Source organism: Microtus ochrogaster, chromosome X (assembly GCF_000317375.1).
Source record: "Microtus ochrogaster isolate Prairie Vole_2 chromosome X, MicOch1.0, whole genome shotgun sequence".
Lineage (NCBI taxonomy): Eukaryota > Metazoa > Chordata > Mammalia > Rodentia > Cricetidae > Microtus > Microtus ochrogaster.
In genome coordinates, this window is record NC_022026.1 from 11,863,366 (window position 1) to 11,878,855 (window position 15,490).

General features: G+C 36.4%; 1 protein-coding gene across 1 annotated transcript; it reads left to right on the plus strand.

Moving 5' to 3' along the window:
- The first annotated feature begins 2,166 nt into the window (after positions 1-2,166).
- Positions 2,167-15,007, plus strand: LOC102000435 (synaptonemal complex protein 3-like). The gene is made up of 9 exons (XM_013350499.2): positions 2,167-2,237; positions 3,709-3,818; positions 4,208-4,367; positions 4,904-4,938; positions 7,756-7,873; positions 8,861-8,960; positions 11,737-11,835; positions 14,581-14,676; positions 14,787-15,007. Exons 1-9 carry the CDS (start codon positions 2,167-2,169, stop codon positions 14,841-14,843), a joined length of 846 nt encoding a protein of 281 aa, XP_013205953.2. The 3' UTR covers positions 14,844-15,007.
- The last annotated feature ends 483 nt before the right edge of the window (positions 15,008-15,490 follow it).

Below are 15,490 nucleotides of genomic sequence, written 5' to 3' on the forward strand. Positions count from 1 at the left end.
TGTAGGTTTGGAACCTGTTCTGGAACTAGCTCTTGTAGACCAGGCTGACCTCGAACTCACAAAGATCTGCCTGCCTCTGCTTCCCGAGTGCTGGAATTAAAGGCATGCGCCACTATCACCTGATGAGTCTGATCTTTCATTACTCTGCCTGGCTTATCTTGTACACAACCACAGAAGGAGGATCCACAGATAAACACTAAATTTAACAAATGGGTAGCTGGTAGGAAATGAAAGATATTGTAGAGAAATAAACTTTGGAAAGGCGTAAAGACACTCAAGCTAGAAGGCTAGTTGTAATATTAAATCAGACAAGGTCACATTTATCTGTTCACTCCTGGAATCTAGAGTTAAATGCTTTGCTTTACCATATATCTCAATGGCCTACAAGGCCAATGGCAGCACAGAATCTGCTCCTGCTTATGGAAAATGATGCACTTACCCGAAGGACAGGGCTGTTTTTTTGCTAAAATTACGTTCCAATAGCTCATAGATGGGGCAGCTGTTAGAGTTTTTTACTTTAAGAACTTTAACTTTTAGCCTGCATATATTTTTAACACACTGTAAACCATTTAGAGGTTTTCTTCGTCTTTGAATCTCTCTTTACTGTATTTCTCTCTCTTTTTCTGACCACATGAGCCTTTAAATTAGTGAGCAACATGGGTAGGATTAAAGCCGTGGCTTTGCTGGCTAGATCCAGCCCATTCCTTAGCTTTCTAGCCTCATGGCAGAGGTACCGCCTGTAGCCATTTTTATTGCCACAACTCTACAGCGTTTCAAGGTCCCTGCCAGCAAGCAAGCTCCAGAATTCTGCTCACAGACCACACTCAGTCAGGCTGCCTGCCTGAAAGAGTCAGAGTTTGCCCTGGAAGGATGGCCTAGAAAGCCAGCATTTTAAAACGGCACAGCTTTTTTCTTGCTATGGCTGAAAACCGAAAAGCATGCGTTCAGCTTTTCATCAACACCATTTAAGTGTTTCAGGACCTCTTAAAGAGCTGCAGGGTTTTGCAGCTAAAGTTGAGTCAGGAAGCCTCTCTTAGATGAGAGCACTTGCTTGCCTCTAGCAAGCAGAGCAGACCTGAAAAATTGCTGCCACCAAGAAAACATGCTTTACTCTATTCTTTCCCAAGCTTTCTCAGGCTTTCTGTGGATTCAGTTATCACGTCTGGGCACCATTCTGTAGAAGGAGCAGTGGGCTGCATTCCACTGCCTGGCTCCCGCACGGCTAGCTTAGCCCCAGAATAATTACACAGAAACTATTCTTTTAAACACTGCCTGGCCCGTTATCTGTATCCCCTTATTGGCTAACTCTCATATCTTGATTAACCCATTTCTATCAATGAGTGTAGCACCATGAGGTGATGGCTTACCGGGAAGGATCTTAACCTGTGTCCATCTTGGAGAGGAGAGCTATAGCATCTGTCTCACTGCCTTCTTCCTCCCAGCATTCTGTTCTGTCTACTCTGCCTACCTAATTTTCTGTCCTATCAAAGGGCCAAGGCAGTTTCTTTATTAACCAATGAAAGTAACACATAGACAGATGACCCACATACATAAAAATACACTAATAAACACGTCTGAGAGAGAGAGACAGACAGACACAGACACACACACACACATGCACACAGAGCGAGAGAGAGTTAGAGAGAGAGAGAACACTCTTGTAATCAATTGTACACAATTGTAATCAATCTCAGCAAGTACAGATGGGAGGACCAGAAGTTGTAGAGGATATGATGCCCTGTTCTGATCTCTGAGAGCAGCCTATACACATACAGTGTGCAATGTACTTGCAGAAAAAACATATACACTAAATACACACATAAATAAATCTAAATCAAAAATGCATACAAGAGGCTCTACAGTTGAAATAATGTAGCAGAGTGTTCCCCGTGCTTCATATTCTACACATTTTCTTTTAATTTTCAAGTCTGTAAAGGAGTATAAACCTAGAAACTGGAAAACGTTTGTCCTAAAGTCAGTAATCCAGTTCCACTGCCTGAACGCCCGTCTCAAGACTCTAACCATTTTGCCCTTCAACTGGAGTGAGCCTAACACTCCGACTACGCATGTGCGGGGCACGTTCAGCCAATCAGCGAGGGCCCTGCTTGAGGCCGGCTTTTCTCCCTCTCAAAACAGATGGCCTCCATGGAGGCCGTAGGCACCACCATGCCGCTTTCACGGCTGAGACGCCGAGTGCGGGGGTATGCAGACAGGAAGGTGGCCCTGTTGGATAACCGGTAAGCGATGTTTGGCTCTGGTGGGCTTTTTGGGGGGGAGGGGGGCCATTTGAGGAGGCGGCACTTAGTGAGGAAAATTCTCCTGAAGGGCTGCGGTTCCTGTGACCTCTGACAGGAAAATGGAGGCGGAGGACCTCACTAACGGCAGAGGATTGGGACCCTTTGGAGGGCACAATCTTGGAGCCTGGAGATAGAAGTGGAGAGTGGGGATAGGGAAGAAGGTGGGAGGTGGGTAGGAACGGGGTCGGGACGGAGCAGGAGTCATGGCTGAGGAGCTCTTAGGGCTTCTCCTGTCAGATGCCCAGAATCCGTTAGAAGAAGACCCCTCTTCATTTTCCTCAGTATGCTGTGCTAGTTTGATATGGACTCTCGAGATGTTAGAGAGAAGGGAGTGGCAAAGGAGGAGAGAGAGAGAAAGAGGAGAGATTGCAAGGGATTAATAAGTAACTCAGGGTGGGTTCTAACCACTAATCCTCCAGCCTCAATCGCCCCCGTATTGGGATTGTAGCCCAGCACCACCAAATTCATCTTTTTCTGTCAGCTTTGATTTTGTAGGGTGGGATCTCCCTTCGTAACTCAGGCCTGGGCTAACTTGGACTGGCCTTGAACTTGCAGTCTTCTGATGTTTGAAATCCTTAGCTTCGCTAAATCCCCATCTTTTCAAATATCAGGCCTTTCTGCATGAGTGGTGATGGTGGGGGTTTATTGTAGATGGACGGAGGGTCTTTGTCCATGAATATTTGCCATGTTTGTTATCCTGGGTAGCACCATGGCTTGACTTTAAAACTGAGATACAGGACTGGAGAGATGGCTCAGAGGTTAAGAGCATTGGCTGTTCTCCCAGAAGTTCTGGGTTCAATTTCCAGCACTCACATGGTGCCTTCTTCTAGTGTGCAGGCATACATGCAGGCATAACACTGTGTACATAATAATAATAAATAATAATAATAAGCAAATCTTTAAAACTGAGATACAGACTTGCTCAATATCTAAATGAATCTGTGAGAGATAGCACCAAAATTTAGATGTCCCAGAGGATGAGTGCAATCATATTTTGCTCATTTTTGGGTTGAGAGAACTTATATAGTATAGGCTGTGGCCAAGTTTGCCTTTTAAAATTGAGAAATGACAGGTTGTTAACTTTGATCCAAAAGTATACTTTTTTTCTTAAAAGAAAACAAAGTTGGGAGAAGAACATATTAAATGGGATACATGGAGGAGATGGAGATGGGGAAATGGATATATATGTCACATTTCATGAGTATGTATATGAAATTCTCAGTAATAAAGAAAAATTATTTAAAAATGTAAAAAGAGAAAAAACTTAATCTTTCATTGAGCTAAGATAATTCTTATTTAATTTTTTGACATTTTAACCATTTATTTAAATGATACCTTTGGATTCAGATGACTTGTGAGATTCTTTGCCTTTGTGTTTTAACTAAGAAAACCCCTGCCTGTTTGCCAGTAGGAGGCGTTTGTGGAGAGCTATGGCAATACCATGTGAGGAGCGCTTAGTGCTTTTTGACTTCGATGATGAAGAAGATGACCTGAATGTTTCCAAGAACTCTTTATCTGAAGGTACAGCATATCCAGTATTGGGCATTTGATTTTTACCTAATCTTATATTTTCTGATACTCCATTTCTAACTTTATTTGTATATTTCTGTACCAGAGTTTAAGCAATACATATAGCACCTCTTGGCTTTGTAGTCCCAGTATACTGAGAAATAATTAATAACTTAAAATGGATTTACCTCAGGAAGACTTGAAAATTATTCCTATAAAATGTTGGCAAATTGTGAATTGATTTCATAAAACCTGCAAAAAAAATTATTTCATTTCTATAGCTGCTTCAAAAATTTACATTGGCCAAACTCCCAGAGAAATGTAAATCAAGCTAGCACTTAGTTAACTAGTACTAATGTAATTAATTTCAAACGTGTTTTCCATTTTTATTGTTAATACAGAAAAGCGTCCATTCTTTGACAAAGATGAGAAGAAATGCCCTCCTGTGGCTGACACAGATGGGAAGAAATGTCCTCCTGCAGCTGACAAAGAGAAGAGAAGCCCTCCTGCAGCTGAGGAAGAGGAGAAATGCTCCCTTGAAGAAGTGGATGAAGATATGGGGTAATGTTTTCAAATTTTTTTTTTTTTGCCATTTCAATAGAGTACTTCAGAAGTAGTGCTTGTAATTCCTGCTCTAGAGAGGTAGATGCAGGAAGATCAGAAATTCAAAAGAAATTCAAGATCAATCTCAGCTATATAGCTAGTTCAAGCTTAGCCTGGGCTCCTTGAGACCTTGTAATCACAAACACATAGCAACTATGACCACCTGCAGAAGACCTTCTCTTTCACACACACATACACACATGAAAATAGGAAGGAGGCTAGTTGAGAAGAGGGGTTCAGCAAAAGTGGGAGTGAGATAAAAGAAAGTAATGAGAATAGACATGTATGAATTATCAGTAATAAAATAATAAAGTTTACTTTAGTTGTCTAAGAAATATTTTATATTGCATTGCATATGACAGTTGTTCCAAACTATGCATTATATATTATAAATAGTTAAAAGTGCTTTTTGTGTAGTGTTCTGTGTGCTAGGCAAATGCTCTGCCACTAAACTATATTTCCAGTTTTAATTTTTTATTGTAATTTCTTCACAGAGATGAAATGCACAGTGTGTTGGATAAACTTAGAGGTGTGTTTTTGGAGATAAGTATGTTACCAGAAAATTGTTTAAAACTATATATTCATTTTTATAAAGGAAATGTTAATCAGCATTCTGTATAGCTGTCATTCAATGCCTTCTTAGCATAGGATTGCACATAAATTTTGTGATTTAAAAACTTAAAATTTTCCACTTAAAGTTCTCCATAATTAAAAAAAAAGTAAGAATGATTCTATTGAAGCTGTGAGCCTGAAATAGAATTTTAGGAGAAAACCAAATGGGAAAGGCTTCGGCAATTCTTTCTGTTCACAGACTGAGCGATGGTGCACACAAGTATTTCTGTGTATCAGCTTTTCATTTTTCAAATTTATTTTTTAGGACTCTTGCTGAATTCCTTTTTTATGAAGGAAAGCATAAACCTAAAGACTCTAATATAATTCTTCATTATTACTTGTTAAGATTTCTTTTCTTTTTAGTTATGTGTCTCTGTGGGGGTGGAGTGGACTTACATGTACACTTGTAAGTGTCTGCAGCGTTCAGAAGATGGTGTAGGACATCCTGGAGTTGGACTTACAGGCAGTTGTGAGTTTTATAACATGGGTACTGGGAAAGGGACTCAAGTCCTCTAGAAAAACAGCAAGAGCTTGTAACCATTGAGACACCTCTCCAACCCCTTTGCAATTACTTTTATACTAAAAGTAGTTTTGAGGGTACTGGAAAAATATCTTAGCAGTTAACATTGATTCCTTCCCTTGATGACCTGAGTTTGGGTCCCAGCATCCACATGTAGCTCATAAGCATTTACAACTCCAGTTCTGGAGCATCTGACACCCTCTTCTGATCCCTGTGGTCATATACAACTTCTATGCATGCAAAACATTCATTCACATAAAGTGAAATAGGATCTGACACCCTCTTCTAATCCCTGTGATCATATACAAGTTCTATGCATGCAAAACATTCATTCACATAAAGTGAAATATCAAAAATAAAAGTTGTGAATGGGAAAGACTTGAAGTTTAAATACTATGTTTACCAGATATATAAACTCTTTTTAAATATAGTCTTTGTTAATTCCTTTGTTAACTTTTTGTATTACTTGCTTCTTTTTAAGACAGGATCTTACTATGTAGTTGGAGCTGATCTGGAACTTGACATGAAGCCCAGTCTAGGCTTAAACTATAGATCTCCTCTGTCAGCTTTCTGGGTGCTAGACTTACAGGCATGAGCCTTCACACCCAGTTTGGGGAACGGTATTCTTTTTTTAAGAGTTAATAATAATTGATCTTTTCTAGAAATTATTGATATTATGTTTTCCCAGAGAGTTTCTTTTCCTATTTGGTAATGACAAAGAGTTTGTTTTCTAATATGTTACATAAATTTTTGGTTATAGATCTGAAAGTATAAAATGTTATGTAATAGTATAGATTCATTATAGCTACTAAGTGGTTACTCTTTATGATAGAAAATATATGTTTAGCAAACATTATTTGAGGGAATGAATTTTTATGCACTGCTCTACTTAATGCTAAAAATCCCCTTTATAAAACGATTCCTAAATTATGCCCATATTTACATGAATAATTTTTCAGTTTTATTTGCGTGTATGTTATGTAGGTGTGCACCTGTGTGCGTAAGTGTGTGGGTGCATGTGGCAGCCAGAGGTTGAAATTGGAAGATCTTCCTCAATTATTTAGTGTGTGTGTATGTGTGTTGCATGTATGTATGTATGCACCACACACTTGCCTCTTGCCCTCAAAATCCAGAAGAGGGCATTGAATCCTCTAGGAATGAAGGTATAGATGGTCGTGAGGCACCCATGTGGGTCCAGGAAATTGAACCTGAGTCCTCTGGAAGAGCAACCAATATTCTTAACCCCTGAGAAATCTTTTTCCAGCCCCTCCAATTATTTTTTGAGACAGGATCTCTTTGTATCTGAACCTCATCATTTCATCAAGACTAAATGACCAAGGACTCCCAGGGAACTGCCTGCCTCTGCCCCTTGGTGCTGTGGTCATTGGCACACAGTATCACCTGTGGCTTTTATGTGGGTGGTGGGGATTCAGACTCAGGGCCTTGTGCTTGGCATAGCATGCATTTTAATCAATGAATCTTCTCCCCAGATCAAAACTATTTTCCCATCCTTAGTCTTTTGCCTCTTTTTATATAAAAAAATATATTTAGAATTGTTATTGACTATATTTTATACAAATATCTTACTTGTTTTAAAGATGACTTGGATTATAATTTTTCAGAGAGTATTTTATATATTTTAAAGCTTGAGTTATAAGACTATACTTTGAGAATCATTTTTTTTTAAAGAAAAAAAAAGAGAATCATTTCTATTGTTAAATTTTGACTTCTAATCACAGGTCAGAAGCTCACTAAAATTTCAGTTGAACAGTATTTTTTTAATTTAGAAGTATTTTCCTTCTATGAAGGTGTTTGTTTGTAAAGCACTAAAAGTGTATTCTTGACCTTTTTTCTCCTTGGTTATTATTGTGCCTCAGTTTTAAAATTATCTCCAATTAGGAAAATCATAACTAAGGTAAGGTTGAACATTTGCCATCCAAAATATATAGGACAAAAAATATTACAAATTTCAGAGTTTTGTGTATTTTATTTTATTTGCATTGACTTCACTGATTGCACGTCCCTAGTCTGAAAATGCTAAATTTCAAGCACTCTAAAATATTAAACTTTTTGGACACCATGCTGGTGATATAGTTCAATTTAATTTTAAGTGTCATTGATATTGTTTAATAATCTTTAGCCATATTTATATGTACATGAATATTTAGGCATAATTGGAATTACTTTTAACATTAACCTTTATTTTCAATATAGATAATATTACTAATTCTCTTCTTGAAAAGAGAAGAAGAACGCAAATGTACTCAGAAGATGTTTCCAAACAGACTAACTACAAAATGAAACAAGCTTGGAAAAACAAACAACAGCAAATGTAAGTTTGCTGGTATTTTTAGAGCTAAGTTTACATCATTTCTGAGTATATATTGGTGCAAGTTACTTATGAAAATAGTATCACCTGTCTATTGTTATCTCCAGTGGAAATGTTTCACTTGAATTTTCCCTAAGCAAGCAGTACTATAACCCTTGCCTTCATAGAACTGATGTATATTTCTTGGAAGTCACTGAAAATTCTATGTTCTTCCTTCCAAATGACAATTGAGAGTTATTAGTTTAAAAGTAATTCATGTTCACTCTGTAAACATATTAATTGGGTAAATGATAGATTGCACATAAACTGTTAAATGTCTTTTACTTAACTGTGTGGACAATAAGAAAAAAGTTCATCTTATATAAAAAAAAATTGTGTATTTTAACTGACCTAACTATTCTTCTTACTAAATCTTGGCTTCCCAAAAGGGTTTAGTGAAATATTCCTACTTAGAAATAATTTACTTTTTTTTTTTTTGCTTTTTTGAAACAGAGTTTCTCTGTGTTAGCCCTGGCTGTCCTAGAGCTTGATCTGTAGACCAAGCTGGCTTTGAACTCACAGAGATCTGCGTTGCCTCTGCCTCCTGAGTGCTGAGATTAAAGGCATGTGCCACTACCACCCAGATGAAATAATTTACTTTTTTATTGGAACATGTAGAAAAAATGAAAAATTTCTTGGAGATAAAATTAATCTTCCTGAGAAATGTATGTGTGTGTGTTTATCAGGGATATATATATATATATATATATATATATATATATATGAAAGAATTCCTTGGATTACAAGGGGCGGACCACATGAGAAGACATTTAGTAAGGAAAAGAAGTACTTCTAGAATCTATATAAATCTAAGTTTATTTCTTGGGTTCCCATCTGAATATTTTTCCTGTTATGATTTCCTTTTTCATAGTATAAAATATGTCAATTCAATTTTGTTTCGATTGTTTTCATATTTGTATAAAATATGAGCCTTTGCTGTTTGTTTTACAGGTTGAAAGCTGACAATGAGCATTACCAGCAGTTTATGGATCTGTTTAAGCAGTGGGAATTGGAGAAGCAGAACTATGAAAAACAACAAAAACACTTAATTGTTGGTATCACAGTTAGCTTTATAATTAATCTCTTATAACAAGGTTTCAAGTAGAAAAATAGATGCTTGCCTTATATTAGACCTTTGAAACTAAACCAAGGTGCACTATGAACTGTTGCCCATGTTCTTGTCCTGCAGAACTATAAACCACAGAAGTATAGGCAAATATCATACTTACAAAATCCACTGGGTTTCTTATAGTAGTTGGGATTCTAGTAATTTCAAACAAAAGAAACTTTTTTTTTTAAAGAACAAAGGTAGTTACTTCTTGCTGTGAAGTAAACCATGGGTAAAAGTAGTTTTAGATCCACTTGAATGGGAACTGGGAAGTGTTTTAGTTAGTGTCTTTCTAGATGTTGTTGCGTCTGTTTGTTGGTCCTTATTGAAGTTACTAAGTTAATCCTGTGTTAGCTACAACTTTAGAAAATGGAATGGACTGGGAAAAACTTTGTCACTACCCTTGGTACAAAATTCCTGTAGAACAACATCCCTGAGTTTTTGGTAGTCATTTGCCCATTCCCAAACAAAACACTGTACTAAGAATATGATTTGGTTTAACTTTCCTTTCCTTTATTTCTTTCCTCCCTCCTGCACTCTTTCCCTTCCTCTACTTTCTTTTTCCTGTCCCCCCTCCCATTCTCCCCCATATCCCTGCCTCCTCCCCTCTCTCTTTCATGTGGCTTGAAATTGAAGCCAGGACCTTTTACAAAGTAGTAAAGCACAGCATGGCCAGACCACAGCACCAGTCCAGAAAATGGTTTACTTTTAAAATCCAGAGCTATAATACAACTCAAGTCCCGCTCACATATTGTATTAGTTACTAGATTTCTTCTTTCATTAGTTATAATCATCAAAAATTCAAATTGAAGATCTGGGGGAACTGATCATATCAGATAATTTTGGAGTTGGTAGATCAGCTCAGTTTTGGAAATGTTAAGTTTGAGGTAGGCAAGAAATTTTTCTAGGAAGATGCTCGATAGACCACTGCTATATGAATCTGGGATTCAGGAGAGCACCCTGAACTAAAGACACAAAGTTGAAAATTCTTAGCTTAAATGCAGTTTTTAACCCATAAACCCGGATGAAATCACCAAGGGAATGATTAAAATGTAAGTGGGAAGTATGATGATAGGCCACTAGAGGCATAGTTGGTAGAAAGTAAGCTACCCCCAACTGAAGGAAGTATTTGTAAAGAAAAGACCATTAACTGTGTCATATACTGCTTATAGACCAAATACACTAGATTCAACAGCAGGAAGTCACTGGTGTATTGAATAGAAGGTTTGTTTGGAAAAGTGAGCACAAAACTAGTTAGAAGCAAGTGTGATGGGGAACAACTTTAGTTCTAACACTTGTAAAGCCAAGGCAGGTAGATCTCTAACTTCGAGAGCAGCCTTGTCTACATAGTGTAGTACAAACAAGACAGTAAGACTGTCTGAAAAACAAAACATAAATGAATTAGAATGGGAATGGGACAGGGCAGAAAAGAAAGGAGTGGCTAGTATGAGAACAAATAAAACAGAGGTTTGTAGAGTTTTTTGTTTGGTCTGGCCTTTGAGCTAAGTGAAATAGTGTGTTTTTGTGTTAATAGGAATAATCTTTTTGTCTTTTTGGTTTTTTGAGACAGGGTTTCTCTGTGGAGTCCCGGTTGTCCTGGAACTCTTTCTGTAGATCAGGCTAGCCTCAGACTCACAGAGATCCTCCTGCCTCTGCCTCCTGAGTGCTAGTATTAAAGGCGTGTGCCACCACTGCCAGGCAATAAGAATAATGTGTAGGACAAATGAATTATTTACTTTTTTGTGATCATGGGGGCCTGAAATTAGAACCTAGAGTTTCATGCATGGTGCATAGAAGAAAATGCTTCTGAGCACTAAGATATATCCCCAGACCTTTATTTCTTTTACCTTTGTGACAGGGTTTTATTAAATTTCCCAGGCTGGCCTGTAGTTCAGGCATACCTTGACCTTGTGGTCCTTGTGCGTCATCCTCTCAAACAGCTGATTTGGCAGACTGAAGTCAACTGGCCTGGCTAGAGAGTCAAATTCAAAATAAAAGATAGTGGAGATAAAAGCTGAATTCTTGAGAAAGAATGGGCATGGGAAACAAAACTGGGGAAAGAGTAAGTACGCTGTACCTGAGAAATAAAAGCACAGGTAGATACAGGTTGGCAAAGAGAGACTCAATGTTTCCTTTATATGGTTTCTGTATACTTAGTGAAACAAGGTAATCAGGTGCTGAAAACGTTACCACCAGCTAGACTAGCTAGAACTGAATTTTCCAAACTTGGGCTTTAGAAAAATACAAGCAAGAGAATTAAAAATAACTATATTGTAGATACTGAGATCTCAAAGAATAAGCTATTACATGGATATGAAGATTTTTTCTTGTTCTCACGTGGTGGTGCATGCCAGTAATATCAGATATTTAGGAGATTGAGGAGGAAGCACAAGTCCCAGTCAGCATGTACAACATAGGGTGATGTGACCCTGTCCTAAAAGTCAAATAATTCATATTTGATAACTACTAGATCACTATATTGAAAATTAGTTATTTTTAAAATTACTTAAACTTAGATGTAATTTTTTTGTCAAAGTAAAATGTTAAATGTATTCATTCAAAAATTATTCCTTTTGACTTCAGAATGGAGTTATTCTTTTGTCTTAAGGAATGTAGCTTAAAGAAGATACTATGTTTACCTATAATATATGAAGCCTAAAAGAACAACAAACATATTTTACCAAAATATTATTATATAAGCTTTCTTTTATGTTTGTAGAATATTTTACAACAACAGAAAAGGATGCTAAGACAGTGTAAAATTAAACAAAACCAGAAAATGAAACTAATTATGCAGATGTATACACAATACATGCAGGTATGTTGACCAAGAAACATAACACCATAGAAAATACGTGTATAACTTTTTTGCAGGTTGATTAAAGAAACATTTTTTTTTTTGGTTTTTCGAGACAGGGTTTCTCTGTGGCTTTGGAGCCTGTCCTGGAACTAGCTCTGTAGACCAGGCTGGTCTCTAACTCACAGAGATCCACCTGCCTCTGCCTCCCAAGTGCTGGGATTAAAGGCGTGCGCCACCATCGCCCGGCCACTAAGAAACATTTTGATATAAAGTTTTAACTGTTTTTCAGTTTAAATTGTTATGGACAAAAGTTTTAATTATGACTGTAGAGTTCTAATTATTTTGTGATGATTATTCAAGAAATGGCAAATTAGTAATTTTACCTAGTAATGTACTTATGCATCATATTCATAGCTGATTAACACTTGGGTCATCATTTTCCATTTATCTGAGATCAAGTCTATGTATCTTTTGTACATTATCGTCTGTATTTACATCCCCAGTTTTTTTGAATAGGAAATACTAAACTGAAATTATGGACTTTTTTTGTTTTCAAAAGTATTGTAGAAGTATTTTCTGACATATTCAGTTCCAGAACTGTTGCAATGAGCAAAATGACTGTATTTGCTACTTTATAATGATTAGAGATAGCCAAGAAAGTACTAGACAGTTGAGGAGATTTTTAGATTGAGAGTTGTCTATTTTTACATAAACATATTACTAAACTTGAGTCTAAATATTAAATAGTTTTAAAAGGATTTAAAAAGGTACGTTTTTAAAACTTTTTAAATACCTTTCATGAAAACAAAAGTTATTTTAAGTGTTTTCAGGGTGAGAACTTTTCAACTTGCTGTAATGTTTCCAAGGAACAGTTTTTTGATTGTTATCAATGTTTGTTAAAGCTTTCATCTAAATAGTATCATCAGTAAATGTTTCCATTTACCATTAGGAACATTAGTGTAATGTTTAACTCTTCCATATCTTTTAAGTTCTCAAATTGAGCTATTAGTAGATTCAGTACTTTTCTCTGTGCAGTGGCTCATTATTTCACCAAATCTTCCTTACTGCTATTAACCTTAACTCATTCTTTGTGCTATTAACCCTTATCATCTTTGTACTATGAAGACTCTTAAGTGATCTCTGTTCTTCAGTTCATCCATCATAGGTCTGACATGTTGTCTTTCTATAACATCTCATTCTTCCTGCAAATCCATCAGTGATTTCTCATTTTTATAGATTTTCAAATACATCTGAGATTTCCCCATTACTGAGTCTTTTTAAGCATCATTTACTACGTGTACCCATTATTCCCACCGCTAAACAATTGTTTTGTCTGACCCCACAGACTGTGCTTCTGTGCTTTGGTAATATTCTTCTCCCATATGTTTAATTCCTCCTTTTATATTGTTATTTATTTGCAAACTAAACTAGAATCATTTACCAGTCTGTGCTCTATATGTACAGAAAGCTGCATTTCTCTTTGCATTTTAACTTATTTGTAGTATTGTTTATGTTTTCCTCACTGGAGAAAAAAGAAGTAATAGTCTATTATTATTATTATTATTACTATTATTATTATTTAGTTTATTCATAGCACTTAATGTAGTACTTTTTGGGACAATGGGAAGTGGAACAATAGTTTTTTGAGTGATATCAAATGTTTAAATTGTATTTCTTCTGTCTGGATGTGATGATACATGTCTATAATGCTACTATTAAGGAGGCTAATATATCAAGTTTTAGGCTTGACTGAGCTATATAGTGGGACCTTCTTGTCTTTAAAAAATGCTGCATATATATGAAGTTTTTTAAGTGCAAAAACCCCTGCATTGCTAATACGTGATATTTTTGAGACAGGTATCACTATATAGACTTATCAGGCCTGGGACTCACTTTGTAAACCAGGCAAGCCTTGAACTCACAGAGGTCCATCTGCCTTGGCCTTACAAGTGCTTGGATTAAGGAAGTGCACCACTATATACAGGTTAAAAATGTAATTTTTAACTTACTTAAATTAAAAAAGATCTCCATAGTACGGATCATTTTCTTCCCTGTAGATATCACATTTACCACTAGTCCCAATAATATTACCTGACATTCAGAAACATCCTAGAATATTTAAAAATTATCTTATTCATGGGACCTTGCAGTCTATATGCAGATATCTCTTTTTCTGGTTTTTTTTTTTTTTTGAGACAGGTTCTCACCATGTTGTTCAGGCTTGCTTGTAGATCTGTATTCCCCTTCTTGAACCTTCAGAATACCTAGGCACAGCGTTTTCTTGTTGTTTGTTTGTTTGTTCTCCCTTCACCTGGACCATAACAGTTCACTAAGTCATTGTTAGGGGAAAAGTATGCTAATTTTGCCTCTTTAAAAATATTTGATTCGCCGGGCGGTGGTGGCGCACGCCTTTAATCCCAGCACTTGGGAGGCAGAGGCAGGTGGATATCTGTGAGTTCGAGACCAGCCTGGTCTACAAGAGCTAGTTCCAGGACAGGCTCCAAAACCACAGAGAAACCCTGTCTCAAAAAACCAAAAATATAAAAAAAATAAAAATATTTGATTCATGTCTGACATATTTTTCTTCATTATATATTATTATTCATGTATTATTTATAGTGTTTTTGAAAATTGGACTAATCATGATCATTATTTGAGTATTAATAAATTCTCACTAGTGAAAATCAGTTTTACAATTTAGAATCTAATATGAAACATTATGGTTTACAACTGAACTCACCTTTTGTGTTTTATATCTTGAAGCACATGAAGGATAAGGATAATAATATACTTACTGCTTCATTCATTGAACTTAAAGAAGAGATGGCTGAGTATCAAAGGAAATATATGATGGAAACTGTAAGCTATATTTTCAGCTGTAAATTATATAATTTAGCAGAAATATTTTATTTACTAAAATATGCATAATAACTAAAAATCATTGTTTATTTTCTCCTTCTGTGAGACAGCAGCAGCAAGAGATTGCAAATATTCGGAAGTCTCTTCAATCTATACTATTTTCATGATGCTTTGAAGAAAACTTGAACCTGTGTAAAACAATATAATTTTAATGTTAGATAAAAAGCATGTTTTTATGGTGGAAATCCAGGTTTAAATTTAAATGAAAACAGGCCAATGACTAACACTTATCCTTATATATGAAGGTTTTCACTCTTCTTGTTAAGTAGTGAGATTTTTCTCTCCAAAAATGTGAATTAACTTTTGTGAATAAAGATTAGGTTTTTTTTTTCTTTTGGCATCAGCATATTGCTTTGTTTTAATTTTGAGACATGATCTCCCCATGTGACCCAGACTGTTCTCCCATTTCTGGACTCAAGTGATTCTCACACCTTAACCTTCAAAATACCTGTGATTTTTAATTTTTTTTGGCTTGTTACTAGCCAGTTTTTCTTTCTTTCTTTCTTCCTTCCTTCCTTCCTTCCTTCCTTCCTTCCTTCCTTCCTTTCTTTCTTTCTTTCTTTCTTTCTTTCTTTCTTTCTTTCTTTCTTTCTTTCTTTCTTTCTTTCTTAAAATTCTGCCTCCTCCCCGCCTCCCATTTCCCTCCCACCACTCCTCTCCCCCTCCCTCTCCAGTCCAAAAGAGCAGTCAGGGTTCCCTGCCCTGTGGGAAGTCCAAGGCCCTCCCCCCTCCATCAGGTCTAGGAAGGTGAGCA

Excerpts from the sequence above, each read along its gene's own strand:
- LOC102000435 (XM_013350499.2), top strand. The coding sequence starts at position 2,167 with ATGCCGCTTTCACGGCTGAGACGCCGAGTGCGGGGGTATGCAGACAGG. Across the intron at positions 4,368-4,903 it reads GAAGTGGATGAAGATATGGG|AGATGAAATGCACAGTGTGT; the intron begins GTAATGTTTTCA and ends ATTTCTTCACAG. Across the intron at positions 4,939-7,755 it reads TGTGTTGGATAAACTTAGAG|ATAATATTACTAATTCTCTT; the intron begins GTGTGTTTTTGG and ends TTTTCAATATAG.